Source organism: Uranotaenia lowii, chromosome 1 (genome assembly GCF_029784155.1).
Source record: "Uranotaenia lowii strain MFRU-FL chromosome 1, ASM2978415v1, whole genome shotgun sequence".
Lineage (NCBI taxonomy): Eukaryota > Metazoa > Arthropoda > Insecta > Diptera > Culicidae > Uranotaenia > Uranotaenia lowii.
The window spans coordinates 35,857,831-35,879,710 of record NC_073691.1 but is presented as its reverse complement, the minus strand read 5'-3'; the positions used below and the strand labels follow the sequence as shown (position 1 = coordinate 35,879,710).

General features: G+C 39.9%; 1 protein-coding gene across 1 annotated transcript; it reads right to left on the bottom strand.

Moving 5' to 3' along the window:
* Window positions 1-5,058: 5,058 nt before the first annotated feature.
* LOC129739674 (probable 2-oxoglutarate dehydrogenase E1 component DHKTD1 homolog, mitochondrial) lies at window positions 5,059-21,056 on the bottom strand. The gene is made up of 5 exons (XM_055731160.1): window positions 20,715-21,056; window positions 19,712-20,395; window positions 6,035-7,282; window positions 5,372-5,973; window positions 5,059-5,300 (listed from the first exon to the last, which is right to left on the bottom strand). The coding sequence occupies exons 1-5, from the start codon at window positions 20,794-20,796 to the stop codon at window positions 5,199-5,201; spliced, it is 2,718 nt and encodes a 905-aa protein (XP_055587135.1). The 5' UTR covers window positions 20,797-21,056; the 3' UTR covers window positions 5,059-5,198.
* Between the last annotated feature and the right edge of the window lie 824 nt (window positions 21,057-21,880).

The following is a 21,880-nucleotide window of genomic DNA, read 5'->3' as shown; positions in this document are numbered from 1 at the left end:
CGCACCGATGATGATGGCCAGATAAAACTCACGCCAATTTCAATTTCGTGTCTCTGGAATTCGGCAAACGATTTGGTCGGTAGAAAAACAAACCACCACGTTCGGACTAACTGCACTGTCCGATTTCACAAAAGCAGCGAGTTATAATAAAACACACTCCGATCGAAACGTTGGGAGAACACAACCGTTCAGCTTGAGCGATTGAGTTGGAATCGTTCCCCGAACTTGTGGATGATAAATTTTACGCTCGCCGGATGAATGCCGAAACGTTTCGCCACTTTATTCATCGAAATGCCCTTCTCTCGCATCCAAGTGTTCAACACACAAATTTTAACTTCTTTTTTAATTCGCGACATTTTGGGAGAAACAAATGTTTCAAACGTAAACAAAGCGCTGGTTCACTCTTGACAGATCAAGATGCTACATACAGGTGTGCGCACAGTTGTGCGCGTTCACGCGTTGGTAAGTAGAAGGCCCAAATATGTTTATAGTTAATTTTCGATACACTCCTTAGCTCAAGTATGCTGAACAATTTTCTGTTCGCTTAGTATGTCAACGGTTACGGCCTTACATAAAGGGTTTCCACGATGAAATTGCCACACTATGAAATTGCTCTAACCTTTTATCCGTTGGTTAGAATTTAATGAAAATTGGGGTGGATTTAGTTCATAGTGCATTGTTTACATCCTGCAAGTTTTAAAATCCTGTAATGAAAACTCGCGGAAATGGAGTCGAAAGAACGGCTCGTGCGTGATAAAATCTTGCGCATTCTTCTCTCGCATCGTTCCATCGCTAAAACGTTGGGAATTGCGAATTCCACGGTGTCGTGAGTGATTAAGCGGTTCGAGGAACGATTGACCACTTCAAACAGATCCTCGGCAACCTGTTTTTCACGGCCAAGGATAAGTTCAGCGTTCCTTAGCATGTCCGCACTAATACGATGTCCAAATTTGCGAATAAATTCCTGGTTTGGCAAGCCATCTGCACGTGCGGGAAGCAGAGGACGTCTTTCGTGACCCAGGACACGATGAACGGAGACGTGTACATTAGACTGAGTCGATTTGGGGTCATTTTTGAATTTCTCAAACCCTGGGGTCTAAAAAGCTTCGTCGTGGTCTAAAACTCATGCATGATTTTTTGCAGAATTTTAAAGTAACGTCTACATGAGTAAATTTCAACTTTTAGGTTTGTATGAGAAAATTGAATATTTTGTACTGAAAAATCAACATCGTTTTTGTTTCTTCAGTGGAAACGAGCCAGCTAAAGGTTTTTGTGCCAATTTATAAAATTCCGATGGGAAATTCTCCGCTTAACAACTTTGTCGAAGACCGTAACTTCGTATCTTATTAGGCAAAAAAGTTATTAGCAGTTTAATAGGGGTATGTCTTTTCGCATTGATAAACATCAAATTCAATTGACATCACTGCAGGGTGCCTAGCGAGGTACTGCATGAAAAGAATTCATGCAGTACCTCGCTAGGCACCCTGCAGTGATGTCAATTGAATTTGATGTTTATCAATGCGAAAAGACATACCCCTATTAAACTGCTAATAACTTTTTTGCCTAATAAGATACGAAGTTACGGTCTTCGACAAAGTTGTTAAGCGGAGAATTTCCCATCGGAATTTTATAAATTGGCACAAAAACCTTTAGCTGGCTCGTTTCCACTGAAGAAACAAAAACGATGTTGATTTTTCAGTACAAAATATTCAATTTTCCCATACAAACCTAAAAGTTGAAATTTACTCATGTAAACGTTACTTAAAAATTCTGCAAAAAACCATGGATGAGTTTTAGACCACGACGAAGCTTTTAAGACCCCAGGGTTTGGGAAATTCAAAAATGACCCCAATTCGACTCAGTCTAGTGTACATGAAAGAATGCTTCCAGAAGCGGCTGCTTCCTTTTCTGAAGGCCCACAATTTCCCAACCGGGGAACTGAAATGAACGGAGGAAATTTGTCAATGATCACACAAATTGTGCAGCCAATGATTGAATTTGTGGTAATTTGTGGCAATTTGTTAGAGAAAATTAGAAGGTTTGAGTTCAAATGAGAGAAACCAGTGCTCAGAGAGAGTGAAAATGTGCTAATTGTTGCAATTTGTGAAGCAGTTGTGGAATTTTTATCATTACCACTCCAAATGCAAAGAGTTCTCTCTTGATTTCAATCCCTTGGTGCCAACAATCTTCTGGCCGGATTTGGCCTCATGCCACTACTATAAAGACGTGCTGAAGTGGTGTGCTAACAATAAGCTCAATTTTGTGCCGAAAATGTTCAACCATCCCAACACTCCGGAGCTCTGTCATCGAGAAATACTGGGCAATTACGAAGCACCACATTCTTAAACGACCTAAGGTATTGAAGACAGTCAGATTTCGATGTCATCTTCCATATCCTGGCCACCATCGACTGGGAATCTGAACTCGATCTATTGAATCCCTCTGCTGCGGCCGAAACCTTTTCGCATATCTTAAATTACGTTATCAACCGCCAGGTGCCAAAGCGCTCGACTTCCGAGAAATTGCGGACTCCCTGGCTTACGAAAAAGCTGCGTCAACTGAAAATATCATAAGCGCATATCCTTCCTATCTAAGGATGTATATCGAAGACTGAACTCCGCTTTTAGAAAAGCCAGTAAACGTTGTTACCAAACTTTGTTACTTTAATTTATCGGCCTTATCGGTGAAAAGTGATGTCCTTTTTAGTAGGGACATCTAAAGATTATATAATTTTTATATAGATGGATAGAAGATTATATGAAATGAAAGATGGTGAAAATGAGCGGGTAGAAGCATTTTCATCACATATCAAATTTTTGTTGCTCACGGGCCAAATAGAGTTACAAATAGAGTTGCATCTACCACCACACATCTATACATCTATAAAAAATTCCATAATCTTTAGATGTCCCTACTAAAATGGACATCACTTTTTACCGATAAGGCCGATAAATTAAAGAAACAAACATAAAATTACGGTGATTAATCCTTCATTAAAACGTTGTTACCAAAAAGTATCTTTTCCGAGTTCAACGTTACCTCAACTCCAACTCAAAATCGTTCTGAAAGCACGTCAAAAGTCAGCAAAATGAACCTGGTATTCCAACTCAAATGTTGCTGGATGACAACCGAATTCTGATTGCGGAATCAGTGATCTCTTTGCTCGAAAATTCTCGAGTACCTTTGCTACTGCTTCACCATCCACAGAACATGTGAAGAGTGCTGTTAGGAATGTTTCCCCACTTAGCTTCTGCATAAGCATGATTGTATGCGGCTATATATAAAGCAACGGCAAATCTCAAAACCTCCCTCTCTACAGTCCCGGACGGTAGGTAGATTACCTCTCTAATACGATTAATGCCTGTTTTACTGACTCCTGTAAGACTCATCTTTCATGCTTCCCTTGACAGAGCCAGCCAGTTCTCTGCTTCTCCGTTGTGCCCCAAGGTAGTCACCTAGGACCGATTATATTCTTAATCTATTTTTACGATGTGCTCTCACTCCCCGACGGCCCGAAACTTTGTTATGCTGATGATTTTCAATTGTTCTACACCAGGAACGGTCAGGACGACACAGATTACCTACAAAACCAGATCAATCTATTCGCACAGTGGTGCGACATTAACTGCCTGCATCTCAATCTCAGTAAATGTGCAGTCATCAGTTCTCACGAAGACGGCAGCCTTTTTGAGCGGAGTAATTCTTAGGAGATGAGTCCATTACGCGGGTGGACCACATCAATGATCTGGGTGTAATACTCGACCGTAAGCTGGAGTTTATAACACATACGAACTACGTCGTCTAAAAAGCTTCTAGAAGCCTCGTATTTTTACTTCGAGTGGCCAAGGACTACCAGAACGGTACCGAGCGGCTCGAGGCTATCCAGCGGCGCTTTTTCAGTTATGCCCTCAGACACCTAAATTGGCAAGACACGTTTCACCTGCCAAGCTACGAACATCGATGCCGTCTTATAGAAATGGATACTCTTCAAGCCCGAAGAAATGCAACACGGGCCTCTTTCGTCGCCAAGCTACTGACATCGCGAATCGATTGTCCTACGCTACTGGAAGCTATTCCTCTTATTGTGAGACCCCATAGACTGAGGAACCAGGGCCTTCAACTGTATATTCCCATTTGATTGAACAACTTTTCCTCGCTTTTCGATTTTGACGTATCGAGGGATGTTTTCCGAAGAAAAGTTATAAGTATATTGAGAAATCGTTAGTTAGATGTAAATTTTCTCTAATTTTTATTTTAACTTTAAGTCATCATTTGTCGGGATGAATAAGCCATAACGACGCTTAAAATCCCTCGAAAAAAAAACTTTAAGTCATCATTTGGAACTATACTTTGTCTGTTGATTGAATAAATAAAGAAATATTCCCTTCCACAGTCCTTCTTTTTTTTTTTAAATTTTAAGTTGAGCGTGGGATTAGATCTACAGCTTGAGAGATGAGACCTGAAACCATAGACATAAGGCATAAACTTCGATCCCTGAGACTTGAAATATAAGAATTGAGACCTGTGGCTTGAACATATGAGACCTTAACTTGGAACATGACATCTGAGACCTAAGTTTTGAAACCTGTGACCCGAGACATAACACCTGAGACCTGAAGCTTGAGTCCCGAGAATAGATAAATGAAATTGAAGACCTGAGATTTCAGATTTGAGACCAAAGATCTGAGACTTGAGTTAAAATGACACCCGAGACTCGACACTTTACACCTGAGACCTAAGTTATGGGCCTCATCTAGGGCCTGAGACTTGATACGAAGACCTAAGACCTGAGACTTAAGATTTAAGACTTCAGATCTGAGACTTGAGATTAGCAATTTTACTCTCGAGACAGGAGACCAGAGACATGGGACATGGCACGTAAGATCTGAAAATTAAGACCTGGACCTGAACCTTGAGATTTAAGACATGACACCTGAGACCTAAGATATGAAACATGGAACCTGAGATCTGAGACTTGAGACTTTAGCATTTCACACATTCAATGACATATACTGCTAAAAGATTTGATGTGACCATGAGAAGAATAAAACCTTTCAATCAGTTTATCATAATCTTGTAATATGTTTTTCTCTGTTTGAAACGAAGCAAATTTTAGTATTTACAAATGCATCCAACCGGTAACCTTTCTCTTATCAAGTTAACAACAACAATAAAAATTCATCGTTTTCACCAGGGATTCACTCAAAGGCAGTTTTGATGACCTGTTCCGCTTCCTTGGCATGCCAGGAACTGACACCGACGGCAACGGTTGCCCCCTCGTATCGACCACGGTATTTGATCTGAAACAGAAAGAACAATAATCAATAAATTTACTCGTTAACAACCATTTTTTTTTTCAAAGAAAACTTACTCTTCTACCGCACATATTTTCGAACCGAGGCTGTACGAAACTCCACGCTCCCATGTTGCGATGCTCCTCCTGACTCCACACGAACTCCTTCGCATTGGAATACTTGTCCAGCTGCTCCCGGATCTCGTGCACCGGGAAGGGACACAGCGACTCTACCCGTACGATCGCAACATCTCCGATATTCCGAGTCGTCCGCTCGTTGTTCAAGTTGTAGTAATGCTTGCCACTGCACAGAATCACCCGTTTAACCTTCTTAGCATCTTGGACAAAGCTATCGCCAATCACCGGTTGGAAGAACGTGCCCGGAGCTAGTTCGCCGTGGGTACTGACACATTCGGACAGCCGGAGCAACGTTTTGGGGGCTACTACGACCAGAGGTTTCCGGAAGTTGCGTATCATCTGCCTACGGAGTGCGTGGAAATACTGTGCCGGCGTTGAGGGATTGATGATCTGGAAGTTCACGTCATCACCATCAGGGCTAGCTTCCTTGGAATCGGTCATCTGTAGGAAACGCTCCATTCGGCAAGAACTGTGCTCGGAGGCGGCTCCGTCGAAACCGTGAGGCAATAGCATTACCAAACCGTTGCAGACCATCCATTTAGCTGAAAAATTGGAACAAGGTTATGAAGGTACTGTTTTGTTTTGTAAATAATCTTAACTTACTCTCTCCGCTGACCAGGAACGTATCGATGATGATCTGGGCTCCGTTGAAGAAATCTCCAAACTGGGCTTCCCATATTATCAAATTGTTCGGGTTGTCGATTGCCATGCCGTATTCGAACCCTAAGACGGCTTCCTCCGATAGAATACTGTTAGCCAGTTCCAGCTTTCCACCGGCACCTCCTTTCAGTTCGTTCAGCGGAACGAAAATTTCGTTGGTCTTCTGATCGACAAACATTGCGTGACGCTGAGAGAACGTTCCTCGGCCAACGTCTTCGCCGCTAATACGTACGTTGAATCCCTGATACATCAAACTTCCGAGTGCCATCGTCTCAGCAGTAGCCCAATCGATGCGTGTCGCATCGGCTACTTTCTTCAACCTGGATTCCACGTGATGTTTCTTCAGATGAGGGTGCAGCGCGAAGTCCGAAGGATATTGGACACTGGTTCTTGCGATGTGTCCCAACAAACCGTAATCTACGCCCGTATCCCAAATGGTTACCTCATTGCCTGCCTGTTGCAAACCGCTCCACTGCTGTTCGAAGTAACTCTTCTCCGGCTGGTAGTGATTCACATTCTGTAGTTCCGAATTCAGGAAATCCATGTGCTTCTGAACTACTCCACTTACTTCATCCTGAGTCATTACTCCGGCTTCGACCAACTTCTTCGCATACAAATCCGGTACCGATCCTCGGCCATGGATAACCTCGTACAAAAGAGGATTGGTAAACGTCGGATCATCCAGCTCGTTGTGACCCCATCGCCGGAAACAGTTCAAATCGATAAAAATATCTTTGCCAAACTTCTGCTGATAGTCAAACGCTAACCGGGTGACCTTGCTAAGCGCTTCCGGATCATCCCCATTAACGTGAATCACCGGAGCCATGATGCTTTTAGCAAGATCCGAAGAATACCGAGAACCTCGACCCCGCTCACCAGGTGTCGTAAAACCAACCTGGTTATTAACAATCATATGAATCGACCCACCCACGTCGAAGTGCGGTACATCGGCCATCATCAGGCACTCCTGGTTGATACCTTGGCCGGCGAAGGCTGCGTCTCCGTGGAGTTGGATGTTTAGGGCCTTTGAGACTTGGGGTTGCTCGTTGTCATAAGGGCCATCTTTTAGGGTTAGCTGTTTGGATCTGGTTTTGCCCATCGAAACCGGATTGACTGCTTCCAAGTGGGAAGGGTTGTGCAACATGTTCAGGTGGATGGTTTTTCCGCGGACGGTGATGTCGGTTGAGGTGTCTGTGGAGGTATTGAAGAGAAATTAGTAATATGGTCAACAATTCTGCAGGGACATTCGCTCTAGCTTTCTCAAGCAGATTTATTTTCAGTTGTCCCAAAAATTCGTGTCTCTTTGCTAGCATTTACTATCACCATCAACCAAATCGAGGAAGACCGAAATTTGCCCGCTTCGACCGTTTTGAATTACCAACATTAAAGCTAAAGAGATCTCTACTTCAACGTTTATATTATTACTGTTTATATTCGACAATAGAGCAAACAACTTGGATTTTAGTGATCTTTAGAACGCGTCAACACTTTTAACGCCGAATGCTCAAATGCGGAATTGTATACTTACTCGCTTTTTATCTATAAGACAAGTAATAATCGTACAAATCCGATCTTGTAGAATATCCTTGCAAAGGATAGCTTGAAGACTCTTTAACGACTACGTTAGCGGGTGGGATTAGTTCTATAGGTGTGTTAAAGTTACGTTCAATAATAGCGAGATTCCAAAAATGTCTTTAAGTGAATTCAAATTCTAAGATTCCAAATGTTCAAGACTATAGGGACTTGTGCGGGAAAAAACAATCTTCAAGACAGGTGTTAAAAAGAGGATGCGAGGGAGTGATCACAAAATGGCAATTTTCTGAACAAAAACCTTAAAAAAAGTTTAACATGCTTTAAACGAGTATAAACTGTCGACTGTATAAAATTTTTGTGCTGGCCTCAATATTCAATGGAATTTAGTCCTTAAGCCTTGTTAGATGAAACATTGGAACAAAGATTTTAACTTATGGAAACTTGGACAATATTGTCTCAAATTTTTGAACGTTTCTTTAGATACGGTTTAAAGTTATTGATAGTTCTCACATATTATTCAAAGTTCAGGCTAAAATAAGGTTGCCAGATTTCCCGGTTTTATACGGGTTTTCCAGGATACTTGAAACAAAATTTAGGAACAGTCCGGCCCAGTCCGGTTGCCCGGATTTCATTGAAAATAGCCCGGATTTTTTCACTTTATTTGGCAAATAAAAAAAAAACAAATTGTGTTATAAGATTTTTTATGCCTCCAAAACGAATTTTTTTATGCAAAAGCTGCAAAAATAATCATGAAATGTTTTTTATAATCCTAAAATACTATTTAAAATCTGTCTATGAATTTTGATGAAAATCTATTTTATTCAAATTTTTTAATTTGGTTTTTTGTTGAGTAATTTCTGAGCTGTGACAAAATTTTCCCGGTCGTGAATTTAAAAATGAAATTCCCGAATTTTGCCAGGTTTTTATATAACATTTCCTGGTTTGTCCGGCCCAGATACGTACTGGAAAAATTCTGGCATCCTTTGGCTAAAAGCTTGGCTAAACCTATTGGAAGAGCAAAAGACAGGAGTGGCACGGTTTATCAATACAAAAAAGCTTAAATTCGGCCTAACACATTAAAAGTTTTGAAAATCTAATTTATTAGAATGAAAAAAATCTAGCAATATCGCAGAGAAGTTTGAAAATAAATATGTTGCATATTTTAACTAAAAACGCGAAAAAAGAACTTATAATATTGAGAAAAATAAATTAGGAAATTAATATAATACATACATTGATGAAATTTTTTCCAAATAGTTTGTTTAAAAACCTCTCATTATACATTCATCAAAGTAAGTAAAATACAAATTAACAGAAAAAAAACTTGAAATTGACTCAAAATTTGAGAAAAAAAACAAACATTACTTGAAGAATGACGTAAAATTTCAAAAAAAAAATCCGCCAATGAGAAAACAGATGTTGGAATGTTATGAAATACAAAAAAAAACGAAAACTAAATGAAAATAAAAAACAATAGCATGGTTGAAAGTTAAGACATTTTAAAAGACGAGAACTAATCATTGTTTTTTTCTTATTTGGTTAAGGGATTTTTAATCCAAGAAACGCTTAAAAGGTAATCTTGATAAAGCAATGAAATCGTCCAAGCCAAAGAACCCAACACGATATGCCAAAAAAATACCACAAACTATATTTTAATAATGCTTTTCAAATTACAAAAAAATTGTAAAATTGAAATAAAAACAATTTTAAAAGTTAAAACTTACAAAACTTGTCTAAAATACAAAAAATGTCTCTGCAATCGAAAAAATGGAAAGACAAAAAATGAAACAAAATCAATTTAACAAAAAAAAAAACAAATCAAATGATCTTAAATAGTTTTGGAATTCAAACGGAATCTAGAATTATGTCGAAAAGTGGTATAAAAATAGAAAATGATAACAGAGTTAATATGAATTACGTGAATTTCCCTTAAAATAAGCTTGAAAAAATAAATAATGCCTAAATAGATAGAGAATGTTACCGAAATTAAATTTTGAAAAAAAAAATGTCAAGGCATTTTAAGGAAAATTGCATTTGTTTTTAGATTTTCGAAATAGTATAAGGATCAGGTCTAAACAATATTTAAAGAAGACATTTTTGAAAACAAAACTTTGAATTCAGCATTACAATTGCACCTCATTGTTTCCGATATATATCGAAGAAAACAAATTCAAATAACATCTTAAAATTCAAATTTAACTTCAGAATTTCGAATTATAATTCTGATTTCAGAACTCAAAAAATAAATTTGCGGATCAGAAATCAGAATCAAATTTAAAACTCAGAATAAAAATTCATACATACATAGTAAGAATTTCGATTAAGAATCATAATTTTAAATGAGAATAAGAATTCGAAATCAATATTAGAACTTAAGTTTCAAAATTAGAATTCAGATTCTGAATGCAGAATCCGAATTCAGTATCAACTCAGAATTAGAATTCAGTATCAGAATTAAGATCTCAAGATAAAAATTGAGCATTCAAACTTTTTTGTAAATTTATTTTCGGCATATCGGTGAAAATGTATATTCTTGAAGATAGAAGATAGAGATAGATGGATAGAAAAGTTAGAAGAAAATTTACAGAGCGAAAGAGCATTTTTGCGAGGAACCATACTTTACCCCGCAACATTTCAACACTTTTTTTTAATATAAATTTTACTAGCTGATCCCGTACGAACTCCGTTTCGCTTTTATCTTTTAACATGTAAGGAGGAGTTTGTGGTTGAATGGAAATTGGGATGCATTTCATCCCAATACCCTTTTGCTTGTCTATTAAACTGAAATTCCAGTTAAGAAATAGATTAACGGTCAATAAGAACATCCGTGTGCGTATTTTTGTCTTGTTCGGATGCATAATAAGAAAATAATTGCAAAAGTAATCAACGGTTAATATGAATCAGGAACGGATTATCCGTCTTGTAAAATGCTCATGACTTGTAACGAAGTTATTGCAAAAACATCGAACATTTATTATAGACGACCCCTTTTTATGTCATATGCTACGAAGTTCGTAATCAGACATCGATTTGTCGTCCTGCAAAACTCTCGTGTATGAATTTTCGTTTCAATCCGATGCATAATAGCGTAATTATAGAAAAAATATTGAACAATTATTATGGACGACCCATTTTGCCTATCTTTTCCCATAATTTGACGACCGAAATAAATTGGTCCTGCTGTAAAACTTCGATGTTCAAATTTTCATTGAAGTCCAGTGCATGATCTTCTAATCTCAAATACAGTGTAAAATTATTATGGACGATCCTTTTTCCGCCCCCTATACTGATCTGGACACCTGTTATCGATTGACCGTCCCTGAAAACGTCATTTTGCCAATTTTTATTTTAATTCGATGTAAAACAACCGTTAATATCGTGAATACAGTAAAACAGTAAATATAGATGACCCGTTTGCCAACCCCTGACTCAAAATTTCAAACCTGAAAGCAATAGAGCTTCCCTCAAAACTCCTATGTGGAAATTTTCATCTCAAGCCAACTTAGAATAACATCAATATTGCAAAAACATTGAAAGGTTGATATGGACGACCCCTTCGGCTGAGGACAACCAAACAAACATACCGAAATTGCTTTTCATACCTACATGTAGATTGATAAATGAATAAAACAATCATTAACGTCCACCTAAAAAGATCGCATAATTATTTTCACAATGAAAGTAAATGCAATTCCATTTGTTTTACGGACAAAAAATGACGTTGATTCAAACTTGAAAAAACAAAATATTTTGTTTGCTTAACCTTGCTTTATTTCACTTTTTTATTTATTTATTTTTTCTCAAAAATCAGTTTAAATGGTTGGAAAAAATGTGTACATTAAACCAAAAAAAAATGATCTTTTTGTCTCGAAATTTCCATCTTAACCCTCATCCGCAAAGAGTGTCATTTTCGCACTATTGCAAGTTTGAATGCTTGTAACTTTTTTCAGAAGCTTCAAAATACAAAAATTTCTTCGGGAACCCTAAATGAATTCAAAAGTTCTTTAATATTGCATCTTTACTTTATTTATGGACGAACCCTGGAAGCCTGGACAAAAAAACTCCCATTTCCGACTTAGAGTGTCATTTTGACACTCCAAAAGTAAAATCTATTTAATTCGTTTGAATTATTATGAACTTCATATAAAACTTATATCAATAGAAACCTTGTAATGTCAGTAAAATATGTTCTGAACATTATATACAGCTAAAGTTACAAGTTTTCTCGTTATTCAGCATGAAAGAAAAAAAATCCGAAAAAACATGCCTTACGAAAACTGCTGTAGTTCATATGTTACACGTCCAAAAAAATACTTGCCTTATGCATATGAAAGCTGAAGTTAATGCCTATATCATGAAGACAGGAAATATTTTTTAAAATTTTTTTTAATGAAATGGTCACAAAAAGTTCAAAAAAGTGGTCTAAAAAACCTACTTTTCATTCGATTGCTAGTAAATACTGTTTGAGCGAAGGTAGAGTTTTGAAAAAAATATGACTACAAAATCTATTAAAATTCCAACATTTTGCTGTCTTTAGATTTTTTATGCAACAAAAATTGAATTTACTGGAATTTTTCAAAGTTCACTACTTTGCGCGATTTTTTTACAAATTGAAATTTCATCTGTTTTTGTGGTCCACCGTCAGGTTGTACCCGGATTATCAGTGCTTTTACTTTGTTTGGACCAATCAAGAGTATATTCATTGGAAAGCACATTTAATCTATATTCTAGTGAGGTGCTGACCAAGGTGAGACCAAGAAATGCACGACATGCATCGTTATTTCGTCTGTCGGCTTCGCTCTCTGCCCAAATCACCACCCACCGTACCTACTCGGAGAGCAAACAAACACGTTTTGCTGGACGAGGTGCTTGTAGTTCTAGAAATTCAGGAATGATTTTATGTTTATTTATTTATTTATTTACATAGTATTCCGTCTCACGACATAACTTGACGAACATAATTCCTAAAATTCACTCGGTTCATAGCAACCGTTCTCCAATTTCTCGGGCACCCCACGTTCGCCAGATCACGCTCCACTTGGTCTAACCACCTCGCTCGTTGCGCCCCCGCTCGTCTTGTTCCTACCGGATTCGTAGCGAACACCTGTTTTGCAGGACAGTCGTCCGGCATTCTCGCAACATGTCCAGCCCAGCGTATCCGGCCAGCCTTCACCACCTTCTGGATACTGGGTTCGCCGTAGAGTCGCGCGAGCTCGTGGTTCATCCTTCGCCTCCACACTCCGTTCTCCTGTACGCCGCCAAAGATGGTTCTTAACACTCGTCGCTCGAATACTCCGAGTGTACGCAGGTCCTCCTCGAGCAATATCCATGTCTCGTGCCCGTAGAGAACAACCGGTCTAATAAGCGTCATATACAGGTTACACTTCGTACGAGGGCAAAGTCTTCTCGACCGCAGTTGCTTGTGGAGTCCATAGTAGGCACGACTTCCGCTGATAATTCGCCTCCGGATCTCACGGCTGGTGTCATTGTCTGCGGTCACCAGTGAGCCGAGATAGACAAAGTCTTCGACTATCTCCAGCTCGTCGCCGTCGATCATGACCTTGTTATTACTGGACAAGCGGGTTCGGTCGGTCTCGGATCCGCAGGCCAGCATGTACTTCGTCTTGGACGTATTAATCATCAACCCAATCCTTCCTGCTTCGCGTTTCAGTTTGCGGTAGATCTCCTCCACCGCCGCAGATGATCTGCCGACTATATCAATGTCATCGGCAAAGCAGATAAGTTGACTGGATCTGTTGAAAATCGTGCCCCGCATTTCGCCCACCGCTCGTCGAATAACACCTTCTAGTGCCACGTTGAACATCATGCAGGATAGACCATCACCTTGTCGAAGCCCCCTGCGCGATTCGAATGAACTCGACAATTCACCCGAAATCCGCACACAGCACTGCGTTCCATCCATCGTCGCCTTGATCAGTCTGATTAGCTTCCCGGAAAAGCCGTTCTCGTCCATGATTTTCCATAGCTCGTTACGGTCGATCGTGTCGTATGCGGCTTTGAAGTCGATGAATAGATGATGCGTAGGGACTTGGTGTTCACGGCATTTTTGGAGGGTTTGCCGTAATGTGAATATCTGGTCCGTCGTAGACCGTCCCTCCATGAAGCCGGCCTGATGACTTCCCACGAATCTGTTTGCTTGTGGCGTGAGGCGGCGGAGTAGGATTCGGGACAACACTTTGTAGGCGGCATTGAGGACAGTGATCGCTCGGTAGTTCTCACAGTCCAATTTGTCGCCCTTCTTGTAGATGGGGCATATTACACCCTCCTTCCACTCCTCCGGTAGCTGTTCTATGTCCCAGATCCGGACTATCAACCGGTGTAGGCAATCGGCCAACCTGTCCGGGCCCATTTTGATGAGTTCAGCTGCGATGCCATCCTTCCCAGCCGACTTGTTTCTATTCAGCTGGCGAATGGCTTCCTTAACTTCACTCATCGTTGGGAGTGGCTCCTCTTCGTCGTTGGCTACGCCGGCGATGTACCTTCCCCCACCGTCTTGATCTCCTGCTTGATCTCCTGCATGTGCGCCGTTCAGGTGTTCATCGAAGTGCTGCTTCCACCTTTTGATCACCTCACGATTGTCCGTCAGGATACCCCCGTCCTTATCCCGGCACATTTCGGCTTGCGGCACGAAGCCTTTGCGGGATGCGTTGAGTTTCTGATAGAACTTTCGTGTTTCTTGGGAACGATGCAGCTGCTCCAGCTCCTCGAGCTCCTCCTCCTCCAGGCGGCGCTTTTTCTCCTGGAAAAGTCGGACTCGCTGCCTCTTCCGCTGTCGGTGATTTTCCACATTTCGACGGGTGCCTCTTTGCACTACTGCCGCCCGCGCGGCATTCTCTTCGTCCATCACCCTCCTACACTCCTCGTCGAACCAGTCGTTCCGTCGAGATCGCTCCACATAACCGATGACGTTCTCCGCAGCACTGTTGATGGCTGTTTTGATGGTATCCCAACAGTCCTCGAGAGGGGCTTCGTCAAGCTCGCCCTCTGCCGGCAGCGCTGCTTCAACCGATTGCGCGTAGTCTGCCGCGACCTCAGGTTGCTTCAGTCGCGCGATGTTTAGCCGAGGCGGGCGCCGGTTTCGCGTGTTGTTCACTACAGAGAGTTTTGGGCGCATCTTCACCATCACCAGATAATGGTCCGACTCGATGTTGGCGCCCCGACAGGATCTGACGTCGATGATGTCCGAGAAGTGCCGGCTGTCGATCAAAACGTGGTCGATCTGTGATTGAGTTTGGTACGGTGATCTCCAGGTGTACTTGTGTGGGAGGCGGTGCTGAAAAAAGGTACTACGTACGGCCATTCGTTTGGAGGCGGCGAAATCAATGAGTCTGAGGCCGTTTTCGTTGGTCAGCTGGTGCGCGCTGAACCTTCCAATTGTCGGTTTAAATTCCTCCTCCTGGCCGACCTGAGCATTGAAATCCCCGATGACGATCTTGATATCATGTTTTGGGCAACGGTCGTATTCACGCTCCAGCTGCGCGTAGAATTCGTCTTTGTCGTCACCGGTACTTCCGAGGTGAGGGCTGTGCGCGTTGATGATGCTGATGTTGAAGAACCGGCCCTTGATTCTCAACCGGCACATTCGTGAGTTGATCGGCCACCACCCGATCACGCGCTTTTGCATCTTTCCCATCACTATAAAAGCTGTTCCAAGCTCGTGTGTGTTGCCGCAGCTCTGGTAGATGGCACGACCATCTGGATACGTTCGTACCGTGGAGCCCTTCCAGCATACCTCCTGCAGCGCTACGATGTCGAATTTGCGGCTCTTCAATTCGTTGGAGGGCACGTGGGTACTGCCCACAAAATTTAGAGATCGGCAGTTCCATGTTCCAAGTTTCCAATCGCTAGTCCCTTTTCGTCGCGTGGGTCTTTGCCGATTTCCATCCGAAATTTGTTGTTCGTTATTCGTTGCTTATGTTTTTTAGTAGTCACAGGCTCGCAAGGCCCGCAGCTAACCCCACTATCTCGCAGGAGGACCGTCGTGATGTTGCTGTTTTGGGTCCCGAACACCACCAGGACGTTGTTGCACTCCGCACGCCGCCCCTAACATGGAGAACAGACGCGTACGAAGCCCCCTAACTCATTCTGCATGCGACCAAAGCATCCACCGGGGTTGGGTACCCGATCTCCGCTAAGGTTGCTCGCACCCCAGCTAGTACCACGGGGAGGTAGAGAATCGGAGTTGCAGACAAGAGGTGATATGACCACTACCCGAAGGTTGGGTGTATGGGGTCCCGAGTTGCACATTGTCTACTTCACTGTTTATAATTTTCATATTTTTGTGAAATCTCACAGCGTGAATTGCAGCACCTCACTAGAATGTAGATTAAATGTGCTTTCCAATGAATATACTCTTGGTTGGTCCAAACAAAGTAAAAGCACTGATAATCCGGGTACAACCTGACGGTGGACCACAAAAACAGATGAAATTTCAATTTGTGAAAAAATCGCGCAAAGTAGTGAACTTTGAAAAATTCCAGTAAATTCAATTTTTGTTGCATCAAAAATCTAAAGACAGCAAAATGTTGGAATTTTAATACATTTTGTAGTCATATTTTTTTCAAAACTCTACCATCGCTCAAACAGTATTTACTAGCAATCGAATGAAAAGTAGGTTTTTAGACCACTTTTTTGAACTTTTTGTGACCATTTCATAAAAAAAAATTTAAAAAAAAATTTCTTGTCTTCATGATGTAGGCATTAACTTCAGCTTTCATATGCAATATTTTTTTGGACGTGTAACATATGAACTACAACAGTTTTCGTGAGGCATGTTTTTTCAGATTTTTTTTCTTTCATGCTGAATAACGAGAAAACTTGTAACTTTTGCTGTATATAATGTTCTAAACATTTTTTACTGACATTACAAGGTTTCTATTGATATAAGTTTTATATGAAGCTCATAATAATTCAAACGACTTAAATAGATTTTACTTTTGTGGTGTCAAAATGACACCAAAAGTCGGAAAAGGGAGTTTTTTTGTCTAGGCTTCCAGGGTTCGTCCATAAAAAAAGTAAAGATGCAATATTGAAGAACTTTTGAATTCATTTAGGGTCCCCGAAAAAATTTTTGTATTTTGAAGCTTCTGAAAAAAGTTACAAGCCTTCAAACTTGCAATGGTGTCAAAATGACACCCTAATACGGATGAGGGTTAAGGAATGTTTTTCGACATTGCTGAAGTCTGGAAACGTTTTAACTTATAGTTTAGAAAATATGTATGATACTTTTAACTATAAAATTTCTTTTAAGATTTCTCTGAGTTCACGGTTTTTTGAAATACGGAAAAATTGGAATGGAAAACTTCATTTTTCTCAGAAGTTGAGATAACTCGCGGTCATTGATAAAGTAGTTAATTATTTTAAAGCATGCCTATATTGAAAAAAAAATCGTATTCTACAATTTTGTATTTATTTTTAAATTCTATATTTAAATTTTTTTTTTCGGACTTTTTTCATTATAATTTGAAAACATATGCACATTAATGTGTTCTAAAATAAATGTGTTTTTCATTTCAATTTTTCTAAAGTTAAGCCTTGATTCTCAATAACTGGAAGAAAAAAAACTGATTGAATATTTGGAAACATCACCCCAAAATTGGTTGAAATAAGCTCTTAAATTCTTTGCACCACGGGAAAATGTGAATTTGGTTGCCTTGTGTGTTATCAATGCCTTAATTGATTACTCCAAAATTTTCAAGCTTTTAGATCTTCGAAATACTCTAAGGATCAGGTTTAAACAAGATTTAAAGAAGACATTTCTGAAAAAAAAAAATGAATTCAGCATCAGAATTGAACATCATTGTTTCCGATAATGATCAAGGAAAAAAAAATTCAAATAAATCTTGAAATTCAAATTCAAGAAAATTTAACTTCAGAATTGCGAATCATAACTCTGATTCAAAAACTCAAAACATAAATTTCCGAATGAGAAATCAGAATCAAAACTATAAACTCAGAATAAAAATTCATAGTTAGAATTTCAATTTAAGGAGTGTATTCGAAAAAATACAACACATTTTTTTTATGAACAACTTTTGAACGTATGGATGAAAAATGATTAAATTTTCAGCGGAGCTGCCTAGTATAGTAATGTTTACAAGTGCAAATTTTTGAGACGTTCTGCCATGTGATTTTTAAAGAAATTTTCGACTTTTATTTTTGGGCTCCCCGTGCGCCATCTCTAATTTATACTATGAACAATCTTTTTACCAAGTCAAGCCTATATTTCATAACGTTTTCTAGTTCCTGAAGCTTGCCCTTCTAAATTATTTTAAATTTTTAATTTTGTCGAAATTATGACAAATTTAGCTGATTGTACTCTTTCGGCACAAAATAGCATATTTAACTTTTTATCACTCCATTCCACCTCAGTTTTTGCGTGAAGTGCTTAATCCGGATCCAACCAAAACTGAGTATAAACTTTGTAAAGTGCTATGCAGGGAAAACAGCCGCATTTGGAGGCAACCTTTTTTTCGGGATTTTAAACCACTTGGTTTATTCATTGGAGGCAACCTTCTTTGTACACAGTAAACGAAAATTACCGAGTTCGGTAATTTTTTTACCGAAATCCTAACATGTGTAAATCGTTAAACTGTTCGGTAATTTTTTTGGTAAAAAATAAACGAACATCGGTAAATCGATTCTTCATTTACCGATGTTCGTTTATTTTTTACCGAAAAAATTACCGAACAGTTTAACGATTTACACATGTTAGGATTTCGGTAAAAAAAAATTACCGAACTCTATCTAGCCATTAATCGTGCCAATCGTTATGAAACTCTGACTTATGACAGTTTCTACAGATTCACAGCCTCTTTAGCGCTAGGCATTAAATTATTAAATTTTTTCTCCTTGTTTATCTCCGGAAAATACAGGCGAGACTTGTCAACGAAAAGTTTCCGGCTGAAAAGCTGCCAGGTGCCCGCTAAAAAGTTCGATTTGCTGGCCACTACAAAAATTTTCAAATTTTTTCCCACTAGCGATCCAAATATTTTGCGCACGATTTGACCACCGTATTTTTTATTTAACCGGTTGGTAACTTGCCTACTTACTCTGTAGAAATGAATTCAGGCCTGTTTATTAGCTAGACGAACCATTAATAAAATTTTTTTATCGCTTTCCCTATTAAAATTTCCAGCTTGTGCTTGATAAAATCTTTCACCTTCTTCGACTTAATAAAATTAATCATCTTCACTTTTAATTTAAAATTTTAGCTCACTGTTAGATCCACTAACACTCCTTAAACGATTTACCACATGAACTTTGGTCGAATAGTTGATTTCTAGCTATTTTTTGGGTACCCCACTGGGGGTTTCCTGGATTTTTCTCGATCCTGCCCAAAAATTTTTGTTAATTAGATTCTGCTTTGGACGATATCTCAAAACCACTTGTCAGATTGTCTCCAAAAGTTCCGCACGTTCACATTACACCGCTAAGATAGTTTCGCTGAAAATTTCATCAATTTTCATTTATGCATTCTAAAGTTATTCACAAAACAAAGTGTTGCATTTTTCACGAATACACGCCTTGGAATCATTATCTGAAATAAGAATTTAAATTCAGAATCAGAATAAGAACTAAAATTTCAAAATTTGAATTCAGATTCTGAATGCAGAATTCGAATTCAGTATCAAAATACGGAAGCAGAACTCAAAACTAGAATTAAGAATCAGAATTTTGAACTCAGGATTAAAATTTAGAGTTCAGAATTCAGAATCAGAATTATTTGTAAATGAGTCCATCAGGAAAGGTGAGATTGCCAGAGAGCTAGAGAAAGATTTGCTTGGGTACGATTGAGGCTTTGCCCCAAATTTACTGGGTACACTACAGATTCACTACACTCAAAGTATCACTGAACCGATTTCTACCAACTTTGCACATAATAAATAATCTTGAAATTTCATGCAATTCAGATGTAACCTTTTATTGTTGAATGATATTTTTTATTTTAATGTGACTTTTAACGTTTCTACATGGCATGGAAAAAATCGTTAAAAGTGCTTTGCAATTGTTCGCCGACTGTTTCTGGACGTTGGTATTTAAAATCCTTACAAAGTATCTACTTACGGAAATGACTAGCGATGTCACACATGGCCTTCGCATCGGCGGGAAACTCCGGCAGGCCCTTGAACTTGCGGAAAATTTTCGCCGGCCTCGTTTGGAACATCGTCGTCAGCACATTCAACTTCCCACGATGCGGCATCCCCACGACAATATTCCGCAAATCCCTTTCACTGGCACAGATAAACAGCTGCCGGTAGAACGCCATAATGCTTTCGGCACCCTCACCACCGTAGCGTTTCACCGTGGGGAACTTGGTAGCCAGAAAGTTGTCGAAGGCCTGCGATTTGAGCAGGAGCTCGGCAATTTTCTTCTGGTCGTGAGTTTCTAGGGGGGTGTGGAACAGTTTTTCGTAATTTTCCGAAAGCCACTCCCGTTCGTGTTCGTTCTCGATGAAGGCCAGCTCGATGCCGGTGGTTCCGCAGTACACCTGCTCGAGAAGCTCTTGCAGCTGTTCGATCGATAGCGTAGTATGTTCCTTGGAGTTGAAGATCCCGTAGGAGTTAACGGTATCGTTGGCCGTGAGTCCATATCGAGAGTATTGGAGCTCAGCTGCGTTTGTATCGTTGGATGATTTCTTAAAGCTGACAGGATTTATGGCCGCACTGCGATGAGCATGGTTCCGATAGGCTTCGACCCAGCGATAAGCGTTGCTCTGCTGCGCTCGTGCCTCCAACAGGCGCTTGTCCACTGAAAAACAAAGAAATGCATCAATATTGATTACCTAGTGCATCGCAACTGCCTGTGCGTTATCGAGAGCCTCTTCTTGATCTCGTAAGCTCTCTCTCGATGAGTCAATTTCAAAAACTCGATGGCAATGAATGAATGTCAGTCCAGCCCCTTGCAATTGGGAAGAATTCGCCATCGTTATCTCTGTGCTAATGGGCGATAAGAGATCAACAGCCTATTCAAACAAGATTTGGCTACACGGTCTGATTAGAGGAGTTGTTGCGTATAAAACCTTTTTGGTACGAGTTTTGAAAGCAAATTTCTTACTCTTTATACTCACATTGAAACTCCTCCCTCGGCTTCGGTTTGAACCCGAAAACTCCTTTCGTGCTGTGATACTGCCTACGTAGCACCCGATACATCCTGTCTGGAGTACGAATTGATTAAATTTCACAGGACAACTCAGCAACAGTTCTCACGATCGCGTGACTTAATTACTCGATCAACAACGGCGACGACGACTTCCAATGGTCAAGTTGTCTCCTCGTAGCAAGGATGATGGACAGGTAGATTACCGGAAGGAGATAAAATTACTAAATATTACTGGTTGAGCTTGTCGCTGCACCACAGAACCGGCCTTTAACTACCCGAGAGCAGCTAAGTCTTATCGTCGGTCGCGCACGAGTGTTGAATCGAAACTGAGAGTGAATTCCCATGCGCAACCAGCTTACTCTTAAATTAATGGTTGTTTGTGTCTCTAGCTGGCTGACCGAGACCGCACCGGCTGTTTGGGGTAGCTCACCACATGTGTTGTTTTTTTTCTCTCCTTTATTTGTTATTTTACTTTTCGAGTCTCATTTTGTCATTCTCTGTTTAGCTCGGTAATGTGCTGTTTTGTTCAAGAAGAGAATGGAGACAGAGAGACGGTTTTAGCCGATATTTCGTATCCTTATTTTCTATTTTCATTGATGTTTTCACTCGTGTTTTGGTGCCATTCGACCCCTCCTAAAGAGATTCTCTTGCTACGCTCATGAATGGTTATATGTTTATTGTGTGTTGTTTGGTCCTACCAAACTGATAACAGAATATGATCTCTCAGCCGGAGACAAATTCCACGGTGAACCGCCATAGGGGGCTCGGTTTTTGGTGCTCTGAGCCGATACCAACGTGAATTTTTGTGTTGAATCTGAAAATGAATTCGCACAGTTCGACGTAGAATTTATTAGGTGTGCTTTAAAAACTTCATTTAATACAGGGCTTCGAATAGCTCCGCCAATTTTCAATCCAATCAATTTCCAAAATTTACAAAATTCTTCCAGGGCACTTTACGCAATTCATAATAAACCAGATTTAGAATACAAAATTGATTAAATGACCACCTCCATCTGATACGCAAAATGGAATGCTTTTGAGGACATTCCGTACAACAACGGCCAGTCAAGCAAGAGGAACTACAAATAATAATTTTGTTCACGCGTCATTAAAATCCAAACTACACGCACGCAG